The sequence below is a fragment of the Haliotis rubra genome, unplaced genomic scaffold (assembly GCF_003918875.1).
Source record: "Haliotis rubra isolate DU_JTF1 unplaced genomic scaffold, ASM391887v1 Scf117, whole genome shotgun sequence".
Classification (NCBI taxonomy): domain Eukaryota; kingdom Metazoa; phylum Mollusca; class Gastropoda; order Lepetellida; family Haliotidae; genus Haliotis; species Haliotis rubra.
In genome coordinates, this window is record NW_025765081.1 from 1,711,043 (window position 1) to 1,729,785 (window position 18,743).

An 18,743-nucleotide genomic window follows, 5' to 3' on the forward strand; every position below is an offset into this window, starting at 1 on the left:
TCTGAGGCTGTATATGGGCCTATTCCAGAGGAGTTTGAAAGCATCATTTTCCAAGACGCCCTGGACATGTTCAGGGTCGTACCATGGATGGACCTCGGAGTCAAAGCCACAGGCATGTCGGAGACGGTGGGATTGCTTTTCTGTTCCACACTCTGCATGTACACACGATGCAATGGCTTCTCAGAAAGCTTCTCCATTATTCGAATAAATTAATGACTTGATAGCGAAACAGGTGTTCATGAATGTCAAGATTATAATAGTATATTCAAGTTACTAACAGGGATTGTTTTAAGTGCTTACAGAACAAATATATTCCAAATGTTCTTGGCATTAAATTATCTGTCAGAAAATAATTGCTAGATTAACAACAGGTTAACAAAATGGTTCTAAATATATACATATATTCGTTAAAGCCAGCAAACTGGTTTATTAAAATATCAAACGTAACAAAGTTACAAGGCATTAATTGTGTTGATGACTGTATCAAAATAATGGAATTGCATTAGTTTTATCAAACTCATGACTCCTTCATACTTCTTGCAAACCTTGTTAATGTATTGAATAGCCTTTGCAGTATCCAAAGGTTTGAACACCATGAGGAACAATATCTATATCGTTTTGTAATAGAAAAAGAAAGTTTAGTTTTTGTTCGAATTTACATCCATTTCAAAAACGACTCCGCACATATATGTAAGGTCGTTCCCATCTCCTGTTTTGTTGAAATAAACATACAATGAGTGCAACCTCCTCTTTCATATATCTACAGCTAAGTAAACCTCACATGTAATCGTATTCCGTGTTTCAGGTCACCTGTCCATTAGTTGGGATATCTAAGATCCACGGTAGCAGGTGAACCATCGACTATGTGCAGATGTTCCATCAACCTTTATGTTGGACTGTTTCGTCATGTTCTGCTGACACATGTTTTTCTAACATTGGTATTTTGCTGCATTGAACAGGTGTTTATTCTGTGAATGTGTATAAAGGCAGGTTCATTTCGTGGCATTCAGCACATGCAGCATGAATGTCCCAGGCATGATCTGCTTTACTCTGGTAGTGAGCCTTCTTTTGGCTCAGACTGAAGGACGGGCTTTCAATGTGAGTATATTTCTGCTAATTGTTTTACTGCATATAAGACTAAGTGCAATACGGATATGGTTGGAACAAGCAGAACAGCAAAGTATGTACCTATTTCAAGAATCTGGGTTAAATGGTAGACAGTATTTTATATCTTAATCAGGCTTACAAAGTTTGGCAACGGTTTCTGTAAAATTAAAGAAATACGTTTTTCATGTGTTAAGTGTCATGCCCTTTTCGGTTCTCAAGTAGATGATTGCATTGAAGGCACATGGGGAAATGTTCACTTTCAATCATGAACTCGTTCATATTTCTGCGTTCATCGAAAGCCATGCAAGCTGCCATCCGTTATAGTTTCCCTTGGCATAGACGTCATTTTCTTACGTTGTTGGTTCCTTGTTAGAAGTATAATGTTTGTCACTGAATGTATCGGAAAGAGCTATAATTGACCAAAAGTATTGGAAAAGGGACGTATGTGTGGTATGTTTGGATGTTTTCTGATCTTTTGGAAGTTTTGTCAAGTCTTTTGGAATGGTAATGTGATCAAATTGATCATAGCTTGTTGTGTTTTTCCACAGAATGTTCAAGCACGTGAGAAACGACAAACAAACGGTTAGTCCTGGTATTTATTTAGAGATGAATATTCAGTCTGGTGCTCACACTTTGATTAAATCAAGTTGGCGTATTATTTTTATCTTAGTCAATGCATAATGGAATCATTTGCAGTTTACTTTCAACAAGTAAAACGAAAAGGGACCGACAATCCCAAAGAAAGGACATGTACTACTGGAATAAAATGTGCATTATTTGGTTTTAAACCATTTTTTAATGCAAAAAGATAATAACATCATTTGTGGTGTTTCCCTTAATCTCTGTTTAACTGTTGGCGGAATAACATAGAAATCTGTATGATTTGACACCCGACATCGTGACACGCCCTTGAAGAGATATGTCAAAAGTCAGTTCACAAACTGAGTATTCAGGGGATGAATATTTTTTCAAAACTCCACTGGACAAAGGTCCAGTAAATTTTCAAAATCCACTTGACCAAATATTAATTTCACTTGACCACAATTTACAATTTGGTTTCTTTTGCAAATCATCTTTATCAATTGGTAGCAATTGATTTGTCATTTTATCATCAAAATACTTTAGTATCAGTAGTTTGGCACTACTGTACCACGGTAAAGTTTCATGTGGATATTTACTTGACCGACCGGAGAATTCCACTGGACCCGGGCGTCGGGCAATGGTATTCTTCAACCCCTGTCAGTATTGAGTGTGTGTGCACCATTGACGTCGATGCAGGCTTCACAACGACGACGAATAGACGACATTAAGCGATTGAGAAAGCTTGGGGAATGTTGTTCCATGTCTGAACCAACGCTTGTCCCAATTCAGCTAACGCCAATGCCTGATTCTTGGCTTTAACATCGCTTCATTTCATCCCAAGCGTGCTTGATAGGGGACAGATCCGGTGAGCACTGTTGGCGAGATGGGTACCTGAATGTTCGGGTGTCTCAGGGTATCTGTCACAACAGGAGCGACATGTGGACGGGCAGGATCTTGCTGAAGCGTGAAGTTACGTCTCTGTCCTTGAATGAACGGCTGCACATGAGGTCCAATGATCTCATCCCTGTATTGCAGACCTGTCAGATTGATAATGACAATTTGTGTCCACGAGACGCGATATCTCCCCATACCATAATGCTGTTTCCACCAAACTGTCGGCGTTGAACAACGCACGCGTCAGCATACCGTTCACCTCGCCTTCTATACGCCATTGCCCTGCCCTCTGTGCAGTCCCGTTGAAATTTCGACTCATCAGGGAACAAAACACGATCCAAATCCTGTACCGTAGATGCTGTCTGCACCAGGCAAGACGTGCCTGTCAGTGATGTTGGAGCAAAATTGGACGTATTGCAGGTCGTCGGGGCCGGATATTGTGCTCCCTCAGTCAGTTCCGTACAGTCCTGGAACATATTGGGCGTAAGATAAGAAGGTCCAAACAGTCAATCTGGCAGTCTGGAATCGATTCCTGTGATGGGACAGCAGAATGTGGTTGTAATATTTATATCTTAACTGAACATCGTTATTCAGGTTGTGACGGAGGAATAAGGTATGACAACTTCGGGCCAGTTTCCACCAACATTGGCGGTCAGTACAGCAACAACGAGAACTGCTGCTGGGAATTCGAACCTAATGTACAAGGAAGCACGTGGACAATCACATTCAACTTTGCTACGTTTGACCTAGAAAGTAGTTCCACTTGTAGCTATGATGCCCTTACCTTCAACACGGAAGATGGGCCTGAGAAGGAGTGTGGACAGAAGACCAACTTCTCAAGGACATGTGAGTACAGAATACAATACTGTTAATATTTTGAGATGAATTAGAGGACATGATAAAATAGATAAAAATTGACCGCAGATAAAAGCGTCAAGCTTTGTATGTACACTGTGCTAATCGGATACCTAGATCTATGAACGAGTAGATGTTCCATACATAGTACAACATGCACTTTTCCCTTTTGGTTCCCTTTCTGTACCCACCGACACACCCACTCTTCAGAATCATTAGTGTATTTTAGCTTTATCCTTTCTGAAAGGTTCTGAACATCTGCTGAAATCAGTTACAAGTCTTGTATACTATGTGAACGGTCCATTTCCAGGTTTCCGTTCAGTTGACCTCACTGACAGCACCCCCAATGACATGATCAGTGTGAATCATGAACATCTGTTGAAATTAGTCACAGGTGCTATCTTTGTCATTTCTTTAGGTTCCCAACATTAAAACATGAACTCAGTCCCTGAATCCATGGGGTTAATAGCAATAAACAGAATTTGGATGATTTAATGTTTCCTTGATGCTTTGGACCAAAGGTTGTGTCGTTGTTATACTACATTATTGTTAAACCTCTCGTCGTTGTCACAGTGCATATTTTTCAGATTTTATATATTTCAGTCACTGTCACAGAAAGTCAGTTCCAAATGTGTTTCACCAGCGACGGCTCCGTCACCGGCGAAGGGTTCAGTGGATCCTACAGCATTGACACAGGTGATCGGAATATGCTACTGTAACAGATTAACTAACACGTAATCTGCAGTAAAGCCAGACTGGAGATGTTATTGATGCAAATAAGGTCATTTCATCCCTCTATAATACATAAGTATTTCAGTGGTATACGAAGAAAACATATGAAGCCAGCTATTATAGATGTGTTCCAGTGAAGTCGAACATGAAACGTTGTAAGATGAGGAGTTTCTTTATAAAAATATGATATAAAACATGTAAAGCTGGTCAGTTAGATCTTGAATATTGTATAATTCAACTGGGCGAATTAAATCTTAAAGAAACAGACCAGAATCAACTAACGTGAAGTGAGCAAAGCCGTTCATTATTTACCAAACAGAATTTAAACCCAACATGTCTTTTTCACAGGTGACAGCAGCTCCACCACCACAAGCTCTTTGACAACTGACTATCCTGACTATATCACTACTGACTATCCTGATTACGTCACTACCGACTACCCCCAATATGCTACCACCAGCTATCCTGACTATTACTATAACTATAACCAGTATCCAGATTTCACAACTCCCAATCCCTACTACGTCTCCACTGACTATCCTGACTACGTGACGACTGACTATTCCCAGTATGCTACTACCAGCTACCCAGACTACGCTCTATTATTACGATTATTACGACTGACAATATATGCGACTACCAGCTACCCAGATTACGCTCATTATTACTATTACGACGAATTATTCTCAATATGCTACTACTAGCTATCCTGATTACGTCACTACTGACTATCCTCAATATGCTACCACCAGCTATCCCGGCTATTACTATAATTATAACCAATATGCAGATTATTTCACTACTCCCTATCCCTACTACGCCTCTACTGACTATCCTCAATATCCCACTACCAGCTATCCCGGCTATTACTATAATTATAACCAATATGCAGATTATTTGACAACTCCCTATCCCTACTACGCCTCTACTGACTATCCTCAATATCCCACTACCAGCTATCCCGGCTATTACTATAATTATAACCAATATCCAGATTATTTGACAACTCCCTATCCCTACTACGCCTCTACTGACTATCCACAATATCCCACTAGTAGCTATCCCGGCTATTACTATAATTATAACCAATATCCAGATTATTTCACTACTCCCTATCCCTACTACGCCTCTACTGACTATCCACAATATCCCACTAGTAGCTATCCCGGCTATTACTATAATTATAACCAATATCCAGATTATTTCACTACTCCCTATCCCTACTACGCGTCTACTGACTATCCACAATATCCCTCAACCAGCTATCCCAACTATTACTACAATTATTATCAATACCAAAATTATTTCACTTCTCCCTATCCTGACTATGTCACTGCTGACTATCCACAATATGCCACTACTTCCTACCCGACGATGAGTGGTAAGTATTATTATATGTGATATTGACTTTATTGGAAAAGCCAATTTGCAGTTATGATGAACATACTGCACGCTGCATGTCCACAAAACAGTTTCTGTAAAAGTATTTTGAACGTACACAAGCTTCTCTTATTCTTTGTTATGTATTACCTGTTAGCAGAAAGACTGTTATATCTACAAAGTATGTTTAATTTTCTTCACACCCCACTGCAGCACCCTTTTATACGACTCACCCACTCAGTCACCCACTCACCTGAACGTCCTGAAGTACAAGGAGTTTATAATAAGCATGTCTGGTGGTTTCAGTGCCGGAGAATCCTGAAGAGTACATACCAACATGTGACAACACTTTCAGTGGAACACCTGATGGTGGGTAAAGTCACGATAACGAGCAAATACCATCTGAAATATATTCTGAATGAGATCTTCCTAACAAGAGCCAGCTTTTCAGAAAAAAAATAATAACAGTTATTTTGTTCTTTAGCAGTGAATTCAAACGTGTTTCTAACACTATTAATAACATATGATGGTAACATGTCTCCAAGAAGAGCCATGACATAAACGTGATGAAGCTTTTCAAAGGTTTCTTATAAGTGTAACACAATTATTGTGAGTTGAAATGCCAAAGTGGGGATAATTGTGACTAAATTTGTAATAAGTATCTATGCATCTTGTCCAGGCAACGTAACCTACTATGGTAACCATGGCAACATCAGTATCAACTCTGTCAGCAACTACGACAACAACCAGGACGTCTGTTATTCACTTCATCCAAGCTTCTCAGGGTCGGGCATCATCACCTTTGTCTTCAACGTGTTTGACATTGAAGAGGCCACCGAATGTATATTTGACTATATCGAGTTTGATGACGGCAACACCAAACTGAGGGAGTGTGGCTCTGTTGATGCAGGAACCCAGAGAGAGTGTGAGTTGACTTCGTTCTGGTTGGTTGCAGAGGTTCCATGGAGGACCTAAGTTCATGTGTGTGATACCACAGGCTCATAGCTTTATGAAACAGGAAAGAGATATGCCAATATCAAGCAATTCTGTTTCTAAATCATATCTGACGACTGGTTTTGTTCTGATCGATTGCAGAGGTTCCATGGAGGACCTACGTTAGTGCTTCATGTGTGAGATACCACAGACTTATAGCATTGGGGAACAGGGGAGAGATTTGGTAAAATCCCTATCTCTATGTGCCACTAAGCCTTACATGGAGATGGGAATAAAGGGAGTATCCAGACGAAGTCTAAATATGACTGAATGGTCGGATGTGTTGTCATACAAATAACATTCCATGGAGCTGAAGCAGTCGCAGTTTCATTTTAAGTTGATTAAACAAAAAATAAAACGTTCAGGGAACCCAGAGAGAGTGTTAGTTGACGACTGGTTTTGTTGTGGTTGAATAAAGAGTTTCCATGGAGGGACTAAGTTAGTTTATGTATACATAATTTACCATACCAGACGTAATTTGTTAGGTTTATATAAATCGGGAGGGAAATCGGGATATCAACATCTGATAGTCATAGCCATTATCCAGACGGGTTCTATAAATTCTGAATTATAAGTCTTTGTATTTCAATGGAAGCACAAGCAATTTAAAGCTGATAATACTAAAGACATGTCTATATACAAGCTGTGGCAGCATGAAATTCTGTTTCTGTTCCTCCAGTTGAAGTCCACGACGGTCGTTTCAACGTTTGCTTCCACTCCGACGGATCAGTGACAGGAAGGGGTTTCCAGACAACATATGCCATGAATCCAGGTAAATATCAGATCTACTCCACCATTGGTGAAGGCTTGTAATAATTAAAGGGCTGGATTTACATCATGGTGACATACATCACATTGTACATGTAACCATAGCTTGGGGTTGACAATGCCGTGTATCGAGCAATTGTATACTGTTGAGGTTCATGCTGAGGTTACACGAATGGTATTCCTGTACTCATTATTTGATATTTTTGTAACTCATTGTAGTTCAAGAGTTTGAATCCGTGGAGACAACGCCATACCCAGTGGACCCTATCTTCAACTCAACGATGTCACTCAATTTCACAGACGTCACATCACTTCCAGGTACTCCAAGTTTCTTGGTCTTACTATGCATGAAGTTCTTGTAAAATTGCCGTTGTCAGTTAAATGAAATCTGAGAATACGTTTTGTACCAAATGTTGTTTATTGTCATGCCAATATGCCCTGTACAACAGACTAGTGTTGGATGAAGTAAGAATTGTCATAATAATAGAGCATCATAGTGTCTAACACACAGAGTACAAATATAATCAAGGCACTAGATTGACAATAGCGTATATCCTGGTCAAACTCAGACGATACCTATGATGTCAGTGTTCTACATATGTTAACACTGCCGTTCTAGTGTTTGGGACAACGCCATATCCAGTGGATGTTATCATTAACTCAACGACGTCACCCAATGTCACAGAAGCCACAACGCTTCCAGGTACGCCAAGTCACTATATAGATAAAGTAAATGTAGGAACAGAAGGGTTTGTCACATGTGTCAATCTTAAGCACCCGGACCTCTTACCCTCAAAGTGAACTTGGCTTTTTTCAATCAGTGTAGTTCTTTGGCAAAGTTGCTATTGCGAAACATCTATCAATACACAGTTTGGTAAATGTGTTTATCTTTCATATCAATATCAACATTTAAAAAACGTTACTATTTAATAGCATGCACTCTTAACCATAGACCATGTATATCGAATTTGTATGTGTTGAACAGTGAATATAACCGTGGACGTTAGAAGTCTCTTCGACACCGAGGACGGTGAGTACAACTCCCTGTACAACTTCCAGATAATGATTATGTTGTGCTCTCAAACAGTAGAACATTGTAGGGATCATATTATTACTTCTAGAGATCCCTGTATCAAACCTCTAGGGAACTGAATACATGTATGTGCGTACACTATTCAAATACATACACTGTATGAATTGCTGTTGACATTTTGCATCACATAACAATTCCACTCTGCTGTCCCTTAATGACAGGTACCTGTGAAATGTAACTATACGACGTGAAGTAATTACGATTCTCTGTCATGTCAGTATTGCATTATTACTTACACTTCACCAAACATTCCTATTATTCGAATGTAGTCTCGCTATTGATCATATGTATTATACTTCTGTGTGCTGGACAGTGAATACAACCGTGAACGCTACAGGTCTTCCCGACCCAAATGGCGGTGAGTACAACTTGCAGTGGTCAAAACATAAATCCATTAAGATATCCTCCAGTGTCAGAACAATGTTAATAAGCCATAACCCACTTGCGAGGTGACAGCAGTTATTTGAAAGTGTTTTGTGACTTCGTTCAGTACGTGTGCACCAAAGAATACTTGTGTATCCAATCTCGGATGGTGATGTAACGGTCCATAAACTATCTGTATATAAAGACAACTCTAACAGAAGGGCACAGCAACGGTTGTACAGCCATTCTGACAGTTTCACGTCTTTTGCTCGTTAGAACCAAATTTTTATGAGGTCGGTTAGTCAGATACCATAGCATCGTGAACGTAACTCATCAGGGACGGGCAAGCTAGAGCTGCAAAGATGGCATGGGAGACGCCTGTGTACAGGTGAGGTGAGGTGAAATTGGGTTTAACGTCGTGCTTGAGAATATTTCGCTCATATGAAGACGTACATGCGTGTGTATGTGTATGAGCGGCTGCTTGTACTAGCCCAGACTTTAGCTGGTTTTATAGTGCTAGCCCACTGAGATATCATGCCGCAGTGAAGCATGAATACCCCATTCAGACACATTATACTGACTCCGAGCCGACCAGTCCTTGATGTACCCATTAACGCCGAGCGCCAGGCAGGGACCAACAATTACCATATTTTAACGTCTTTTGGTATGACGCGGTCGGGGATCGAACCCGCGACCTTCCGCTGTCCGGGCGGACGCTCTAACCACTACACCACGGAGGCGGTCGCCTGTGTACAGAATGAGCATGGCACATTTAAGGGGCACAGACTTTCGGTCATGTTTTTATCACGTGTAGGATGGTGGGGGGCAATCAACAGGTGGGTCCGGGTCCGATTTTAAAACATACATAGTAGATTCATATGTAGCATGAATAGCTTTCATTGTCAGTCAACTACGTGCTAGGTGAACGAAGAAATTCGTGTATAATTACGTTAGTATTACTTTCAGGTTTTCAGTAACATCCGAACATATTCAGATACTGAAGTAACTCAGCATTTTGTCCCATCCAAAATTCCAGACTGCAACCTCGATATTGATAACCTTGAGGGCACCTATACCCTGGCCACCGATTCCGAGGGACAATACGAAAACAACCAACACTGTGACATCACTATCCGCTCTCCTCCCACCCCTCACATCACCACTGTCAACTTTACCCGTTTTGACCTCGAGGACGATACGGGCTGCGACTATGACAGTTTAACTATAACAAGTGACGAGGGCACCGAGAAACTGTGTGCAGCAAAAGAGTCCTTTATCAGACAATGTGAGATATCTTCCTGTGCTTTTTAACCTATGCTCGTATGCTATAAACCAAAAGATCTCGTGGTTATGAACATCAACAAGTGCCGCGCTAAGACTCTAAAGTGGTTCTGTCAACATGGGATTGGATTACGTTTGAGGTGCAGTGTTGGTAATTGTACATCGCTTTCTGACTACATCAACAAAGATGCTTGGAGAAATGTTGGTTGTAGGAAAACACAACAACGTTGTAGATGTCTATATGACAAGTAATGACACATTTTTGGGGCTGTAAATAATGTTTTCATGAGTTCCTTAAAATATACATTAAGCCGATCATTAAGTCTCAATTCGAGGACATTCAGAGAGACTATGACATTGACATGTTTCCCATACATTTTACTGTTTTGCAGACACCGGGCAATCAGTTGACATGACATTTACCAGTGACGGAAGTGTTGTGCGCAGCGGTTTCTCCTTTGATTATGTCACTGAAATTGGTACGTATGATTATATGCAATATCAGATATTCACATGTGCCATTTCTCAGCTTGCATTGTATCGTTTAACATGAACAACAACAAGTCCAGATCGGGTCCAAATTCTGCAACCAGAACTGGTTGATGGACGTTAACGATTCTCCTGATGCCTGTAACTGGACTGTGTGAGATTCGACCGGCGTCATATAGCTTGAATATTGCTGACTGCGAGGATAAAAAACAAAAACAACATCAATGACATGCACAATCTCTTCGTGTGACTTGTCATGTGTGTCAACACATTATCAGGCATACTAGTTTTCAGATAAACATCTAGAACCTCCAGCAGCACATTATCAGGCATACTTATTTTTGTATCATTTCACAATAGTCAATGCTTCATTATTTCCTGTTTCAGTCTACTGCAATGCAACTATAAACGCCCAATCCGGAACCTTTGAGTCACTACCCGGTGGCTACGAGAACAACATGTACTGCACCTACACCATCAACACCCCTGGTCCTGGAGAACTTGCCTTCAGCTTCCCACTGTTTGACGTTGAGTCAAGCAGCAGCTGTCGATACGACGCCGTGGAGATGGAAGGAGACAAGCTATGTGGAACATTCGTGGAGGACAAGATGTACAGTGAGTAGTACACAAGGATAAACTATGAACAACATTTCGAGTTATCCTGTCACAGTAACACGTTTGTTGTCGAAGACACCTGTCTGTCTCATGTCTCTAGAAGCACGTGTGACATATCAGTAACCAGTCTGTCTCATGTCTCTAGAAGCACGTGTGACATATCAATATCCTGCCTGTCTCATGTCTCTAGAAGCACGTGTAACATATCAGTAACCTGTCTGTCTCATGTCTCTAGAAGCACGTGTGACATATCAGTAACCTGCCTGTCTCATGTCTCTAGAAGCACGGTGACATACCAGTATCCTGCCTGTCTCATGTCTCTAGAAGCACGTGTGACATATCAGTAACCTGTCTGTCTCATATCTCTAGAAGCACGTGTGACATATCAGTATCCTGCCTGTCTCATGTCTCTAGAATCAAATGTGACATATCAGTATCCTGCCTGCCTCATGTCTCTAGAATCACATGTGACATATCAGTATCCTGCCTGTCTCATGTCTCTAGAAGCACGTGTAACATATCAGTAACCTGCCTGTCTCATGTCTCTAGAAGCACGTGTAACATATCAGTAACCTGTCTGTCTCATGTCTCTAGAAGCACGTGTGATATATCAGTAACCTGCCTGTCTCATGTCTCTAGAAGCACGTGTGACATATCAGTATCCCTCTAGACAGATACCCACACATCACCTGTGTTCGGTCGTGTTCCTCGAGGTGGAAATGTTAGCATGAGTCTTTCAGAAAAGAACTGATCAGTTCTTTTTTTGCGTTCTTAAAAAAGCGTTTTCCTTTATTGCGTCAGTAAGAAACATGTATGCTCCTACAGGTACTGATGGACATTTCCAGTTCGTCTTCACAAGTGACGGTTCCGTAACTGATGCTGGATTCCGTATAAACTTCAACTTCACACAGACCGATGTAACCACATCCCCACTTCCAACACTACCAGGTACTGGGTCGAAGAGAGCCCTCGTTGAGGGATAAGTAATTTGTATTCCAAGTTCTACGTGGTATAAGGAATCAGCAACGACCCCACCAGAGTTCGTGGTGATATTGAATCAGCAATATTCCAATAAAGTTTTTTGGGCCGTCTTATGAATCAGCAATATGCCCACCATGGCTTTGAGTCGTGCAAGGAATCACCAATACGCCAACCAGGGTTTGTGGTACTGAATCAGCAATGTGGCTCCAAGTATTGGGTCGTGTCAGTATCCGTATGCGAAATCTTTGTAACGAAAATCTGAGTGGCTTGTGATTTTCGTTTCCGTCTTTGTTTTCATAATGAGAACCAACGCGTTCTCACCGTCATATTGAGACTATCCTCATGTGTGATCGACACATATTTCAACATTTTATGGGATTTCTTCAAATACTTAGCTGTTTTCTCAATCCTCTATGTCATCACTGAAGTTGATTTCACAGCTAGATAAGACTTTCAAATAATAATGTGATATGATATTTTTTCGTAAATGCCTAAGTGCATGTTTGACATTACTTTTCAGTAACAACCATTCCCCCTACCACTGAGCCTATCACGACATCACCCACTGAGCCTGGTGAGTCTTAGTTTGTCTTGGAGTGGCAGTGACTGCCTTGGTTCGTTTGTGTGTTCTTCCCGTCTGAGCCGCCATAAAGCTGGAATATTGCTGAGTGCGGCGTTAAACAACAATCAATCTCCCTGTTTGATAGCCAGGCAAAACATCTTCTAAAGCGCTATTGAATCCATGGCATATTTGATCTGACTTTGTCTGTTCACGAGTTCATAAATAGTCACCAATAATGATTTTCCTGATATATGTTCTTCTATGTTAGTACAAAATGTCTCCAAAACACAGTGTGTATTATCAAGTGATAACCCAGACACACCGAGATGTAACTGGAATACTGTTCAAAACAGCGTTAAACCCAGCACACTCACTGATGTAACAATTTCTGTCTGCCGTCTCTTAATGACAGAAACCTGCAACCAAGTCCTGACATCAGATAATGGCGCCCTGACAAGCCCCGGCAACGGCAGCTACGCCAACAACGAGCACTGTGTCACTGTTATCACAGGCCCCAATACACCATACACCTTGGTCGTCAGCTTCACAACGTTTGACCTCGAGTCCTCATCTAACTGTAGATACGACTATCTGGAGGTGGATACGGGCCTGAGCAGCAGCCAGAAGGGATGTGGATCAAGCTGGAGCGACAGAACAGTGGAGTGTCAGTCTCACACACATGTTAATCTTACATCTAAGATCTTGTACACTGTTGTAATTAGAATTTTAAATACCATATCATCAGACAAAGGGTGTACATCGACTTGAAAGAGCGTTCCCCTAGGTACACACTGTAAATGAGGAGGTAGCTCATATGCCCATAGAAGTCACACGGTTGCTCGTTCTCTACTGTATCAAGTACAATGTCCCCTTTAATACACAAACTAAGATCAACTGAACAAATACAATAATGAGTGAGTGAGTGAGTTTATATTTAACGTCACATCGGCAATATCTCAGCCATATCGTGACGAAAACAATTTATACAATAAAAAGTTAAATGAGAACATTTGACATTGAAATGGAATATCTGTACGTTATACAAACCTGTCGACGAAGGACAGTAAAACAACTAGAATATCACAATTACAACTAAAACTAGTGTGGAAAGTTAAAACTGATAGCACTATTTGGACAATGCAATATAAAAACAGGCTATAGATCCAATACAATAATGGGATCTGTCCGTCTTCATTAATTATGGAAATTATCAATGCTTTGAAACACAAGAATTACATATACTGAAATAAATATATTGTATATACTGATGCTTTCAGACACATCGGATGGCGGTAACGTTACACTGACGTTCTCTTCTGACTCCAGCCAGACAGGAGCAGGATACGCTGCAACTTACACCATTCAACCAAGTAAGCGACACTTGTTTAGTCTTTAAACGTCTTACACTCCAGCAAACTTCATAGTTAAAATTCATTCATTCACCAATGGCTCATGTGTATTTGTTGTCCTTGCCCTGTCTAACTATCACAATAACAGATATTCACTAAGTGTATCGCATGCGAATCTCTCTTGTACTAATTTCACTGATCCGGGTTTCACACGTCATTATTTGTACTACAAATACACGAAGTCTCAGTCGAACGTAAGGAAACAATTTTTAATACCCACTAGACTGTAATGATCTCACTAACATTCATCATTTGTAATGTAGGTTTAGTGTCTGTTTGGATGTTTTACTCTGAAGTTATTTTTTTAGCACAGAGATATTCAAACTCTATGGTGACAGTCTGTAAATGAGCGGGAGAAAATAATCCAGTAAGCATCATGATGAGCATCGATCTGGGTTTTGGAATTCGGTGACACGCACAAAGCCAGTCTGTCAAGTAATGCCTGCTCACCCCATCCAGTTGTCTCCTCTTACCATAAACCTAGCTTTCGGAATGCCGATTCTCACTCTGATCCTCACTTGAAGTACTTGTAATGAAGATGTACCGTCTTGAATAACGAAAACCGTTCCATGCACCTAAGAATTGGTCAATTTACTTATCATGAACCACATTTACATTTTGTGCGATTCAGGAGGTGTCCCTTCCATGAATAATGGCGAATGTACATACATCAACACCAACATCTCAGAGGGCGTTATCCAAAGTCTCCCGGGTACCGGCAGTGACTACCAAAACAACATGGACTGCTCTTATGTGTTCACTCGCAACACCCTCTTCTACCTGAACATCAACTTCACCGCCCTCGACACAGAGTCTTCAAGCAACTGCCGCTACGACTACGTCCAGGTTGGGGATGACAAATACTGTGGAAGTGATTTGCCCAACGCAACCAGAGGTACGAGTCCTCGAACATTGTCAGTATTTTCCATTTGCTTGTTGTATGAGAGAACTTTGTGACCAAGATAAGTGCAGCAGATATTATGACTGCTTACACATATTCAGGTAAAATACATTCTTGTATGCCATGAAGATTGAGAAACTGGTGTTTGTATTGTCATTAATATAACTTGACATCTTCCTAATTACCTTTATAATGTGATGTCTTTCCTTCAGTGTCAGTGCAAGGTGGATCAGCCATAATCCGCTTCAGAAGTGACAGCAGTAATACAGGAAAGGGTTTTGTGGCTTTGTTCAGTATTGAAGAGCGTAAGTATTCTTTGAGTGTCAATATACAACATACATTAAACAGGCCAGGACTGAGGTCACTGAAACATCATAACGCAGATTACCATAGACACCCCACAAATACATAGTAAACAGCCCTTGTTTTTGATGAATGCCAGTAGCAACACATGTCCTTTTAATCATCTTTTGATACAGAATATCGCCTTTGTCTCTCAGAAAATAGGAATGAATTTCATATTTGCTAACATACCAGGCACAAGTGAAGGGAAACTATTGTGTCATGTTATTAATGTCACTTCAGCTCCACCAAAAGTGTTAACATTTTGGAGCATAGCTTCCATGACAATGTCCATACGTATAACCTTAAACAGACCTCCAATCGATGTGGAATATTATCACGTCAATAATGCATTATGGTTACGGATTGGGTTGAGTTGGGCTTTACGTCACATCGGCGTTATTCCAGCCATATAGTGAAGAGAATATATAGTTACGAATGATTGAGAACGTGGCATATTTGGGATTACAAACTACATTGTGTATCTATAATTAAGGAGAAGCTGAGAGTCGAATCCAATAATTTCTGCATTAAACACACATCCCATAAGGTTTAGAAAAGAGGTTCTGTGTATCGCTTTTAGGCGTTCAAGTCTTGAAGAAGTATATTTTCTGATCACGTTTCGTGTGATCTACTTCTTTTTCAACATGTACTGAAATTCCAGACTGCAACTTCGACAGTGATGATCTTGAGGGCACCTATACCCTGGCCACTGATTCCGAGGGACAATACGAAAACAACCAACACTGTGACATCACTATCCGCTCTCCCCCCACCCCTCACATCACCACTGTCAACTTTACCCGTTTTGACATCGAGGACGATACGGGCTGCGACTATGACAGTTTGACAGTGTCAAGTGACGACACCAGCGAGAAACTGTGTGGAGCTAAAGAGTCCTTTATCAGACAATGTAGGTAGTCTTGCTATACCTTTAAATTAACTGCAGTTAATCATTGCTGTCCAATTGTTGCACTTTAAACACATATTTCTAAGACAATTGATGGTTCTATGATTCTAACATGTTCCAAATGAGCATTCATGGAGACTATGACAGTGACATAACAAACGAGTAAAATGTTGTTTGGAAAGTCTTTGTTTTGAAATACCTTTATGCTTTACTCTTTTGTAGACACCGGGCAATCAGTTGACATGACATTTACCAGTGACGGAAGTGTTGTGCGTAGCGGTTTCTCCTTTAACTATGTCACTGAACTTGGTAAGTAACGTTATGTTATCTCAGTTTCTTGTCTGCGTTATGACAGGCTTTAACGTGCCTCATCTCAGTTTCACATTTGCCTTATCTCAATTCCACGTTGAAATTATTTATTCCTCTTACTGCTCATTATCAAACCATATTTCTCAGTTATAATAATCGCTGAATAACGTGATGAATCACACCTATTTCAGTCTACTGCAATGCAACCATAAACGGCACCTCCGGTACCTTTGAGTCACAGCCTGGTGGTTACGGCAGCCACATGTACTGCACCTACACCATCAACACCCCAAGTCCTGGAGAACTTCTTTTCAACTTCCCATTGTTTGACGTTGAGAGAGACAGCAGTTGCCGATATGACGCTGTGGAGATGGGAGGAGACAAGCTGTGTGGAACAAACATCGGAGAGAAGACGTACAGTGAGTAACACACACATATTACCCATTCCCAATGCCATTCCCAATGAAAAGGATTTTTTCTGTGTTGTGCGTCTTCATATATTAACTGTGGTTGAAGAAGAAAGTAGAACATATTGCTTGAAAAATTACGCTACTTATGCTCCCAGTTAAATTATGCCTTACTTAGAATTGTGTTTAATGTCGCTGTAGTTATCCACGTGTAAACGGTTATCACTACTTGATAGAATGTTTACTTTTTACACTGCAAGAAATGTATTAGTTAACAGCATAACTAAAATTTGTAAAAGGAAGCTAGTCCCCGATATGTCATTATCGTCAAACGAGAGCATACATCTCAACTACAACAAAAATGTACACTTGTTTTACACTGTCCATAAATATATTAATCAAACTAAAAGACATAACTAAATGTAATACACTGTTTTCTGCTATACATGTACATCTCTGTTTATTGGTTTTGTATCTTTTGTAAATATTTCAATTATATTAGTATGTAGTTATTCTCTCTGTCCTTTGTACATATTTAAATTATTATATAAAGACAATCACGTAAATGTTGTTCTTTTTCGGAAGAGGGCAACCTAGGTTGTGAAAACCTGTACTCAAACCTTTTCCTTGTGAATTACATACATGTTTAAATAAAATGCCTGGAGAGGTTTCAGCAATCGGTGCGTGTTGTATTGACGGAGGATCTGTGATTCTCAAAATTCCCTTTTTGTTTACCAGACAGTGTATAATTGTTTGCAATTCTTTGTATTATACCGATTGTACCATTGGTTGTTTCTGACAGGCATTTACATTTTTCTAGGTACTGATGGTCATTTCCAGTTCGTCTTCACAAGCGATGGATCTGTAAATGGAGAAGGTTTCAAGATAGACTTCACTTTCATCCCTCATGAAATTCAGTAAATTAAGTAAGATTCTGACCACATTTATAAGCCAATGTTAATATATTTCTTATTAATCACAGTCCCAACAAGGGTCACATTTCCGTAAACGTACACTGAATATGTGCCCGTCGATTAGCAATTGGATTTTGTCAACCAATCAAATATCGAGATTAGTAATAGATGAATACCAAGAAAGGAAACGGATGATGGCAGTAAATGACATTTCCCAGAATTCGCTGTTGGCCACGATACTCGTCACTCAGAAGGTATCTCCACCTTTCTATTCTTCGACTGAGTAAAAGTGGATTTATAGCTTGCAAAATGCCATTGGTAGTTTGTAGTAACCATCATGATTATTGTACAATAGAATTGCACGCTTATGTACCAGGACGGGCGGGGCAAATGCTATGCTATATCAGTGCAATATTTATCATGCATTAAACGCTGCTAAATACTATTAAAACACAATACATTTAGTTATTGAAGTGTAACCTGTCTTCATTGCAATTAATACATGTATATTTTGGTTACAGAGACATGGGTGTTTTACCATGAGACGGAAGACATTCTAAATAAACCACTTAAACGATAAGCATACTCTGTTTTGTCTTTGTACAAAATTGAACAAACGAGCACCATAGACAGCATCACTGAAACTCTTTCAGGATGGTTTCCAATGCGAATGAGTCAGGATGAGGAAGAATGAACGTTAATAACATACGTTATGACCGACCTGTCGCATAGAAAGGTCGTCTCCGAGCCTATGAGATCAAAGGCTATGATATGTTAGTACATGTGTACATTTTGGCATATCGAAACAGCATAACATGTGCAATACGAAAGCAACTAGCACTGCAAACCACTACAC

The 18,743-nt window shown here is 40.2% G+C and overlaps 2 protein-coding genes across 2 annotated transcripts; both read left to right on the forward strand.

Moving 5' to 3' along the window:
* Positions 1-1,020: 1,020 nt before the first annotated feature.
* On the forward strand, positions 1,021-16,268 carry LOC124258039 (cubilin-like). The gene is made up of 19 exons (XM_046692114.1): positions 1,021-1,098; positions 1,656-1,689; positions 3,178-3,429; positions 4,042-4,134; positions 5,857-5,919; positions 6,230-6,475; positions 7,223-7,315; positions 7,531-7,629; positions 7,931-8,014; positions 9,804-10,052; positions 10,441-10,527; positions 10,925-11,152; positions 11,978-12,100; positions 12,654-12,707; positions 13,108-13,359; positions 13,973-14,065; positions 14,736-14,999; positions 15,218-15,310; positions 16,012-16,268. Exons 1-19 carry the CDS (start codon positions 1,021-1,023, stop codon positions 16,266-16,268), a joined length of 2,742 nt encoding a protein of 913 aa, XP_046548070.1.
* Positions 16,269-16,458: 190 nt separating this feature from the next.
* On the forward strand, positions 16,459-18,464 carry LOC124257771 (dorsal-ventral patterning tolloid-like protein 1). Its single transcript, XM_046691917.1, has 4 exons — positions 16,459-16,566; positions 16,758-16,985; positions 17,794-17,899; positions 18,409-18,464. The coding sequence occupies exons 1-3, from the start codon at positions 16,461-16,463 to the stop codon at positions 17,892-17,894; spliced, it is 435 nt and encodes a 144-aa protein (XP_046547873.1). The 5' UTR covers positions 16,459-16,460; the 3' UTR covers positions 17,895-17,899; positions 18,409-18,464.
* Positions 18,465-18,743: the final 279 nt, after the last annotated feature.

Coding starts and splice junctions, on each gene's coding strand:
- LOC124258039 (XM_046692114.1), top strand. CDS start 1,021: ATGAATGTCCCAGGCATGATCTGCTTTACTCTGGTAGTGAGCCTTCTT. Junction 7,630..7,930: donor AGACGTCACATCACTTCCAG/GTACTCCAAGTT, acceptor CTGCCGTTCTAG/TGTTTGGGACAACGCCATAT. Junction 15,000..15,217: donor TTTGCCCAACGCAACCAGAG/GTACGAGTCCTC, acceptor TCTTTCCTTCAG/TGTCAGTGCAAGGTGGATCA.
- LOC124257771 (XM_046691917.1), top strand. CDS start 16,461: ATGCTTTACTCTTTTGTAGACACCGGGCAATCAGTTGACATGACATTT. Junction 16,567..16,757: donor TAACTATGTCACTGAACTTG/GTAAGTAACGTT, acceptor CACCTATTTCAG/TCTACTGCAATGCAACCATA. Junction 16,986..17,793: donor CATCGGAGAGAAGACGTACA/GTGAGTAACACA, acceptor ACATTTTTCTAG/GTACTGATGGTCATTTCCAG.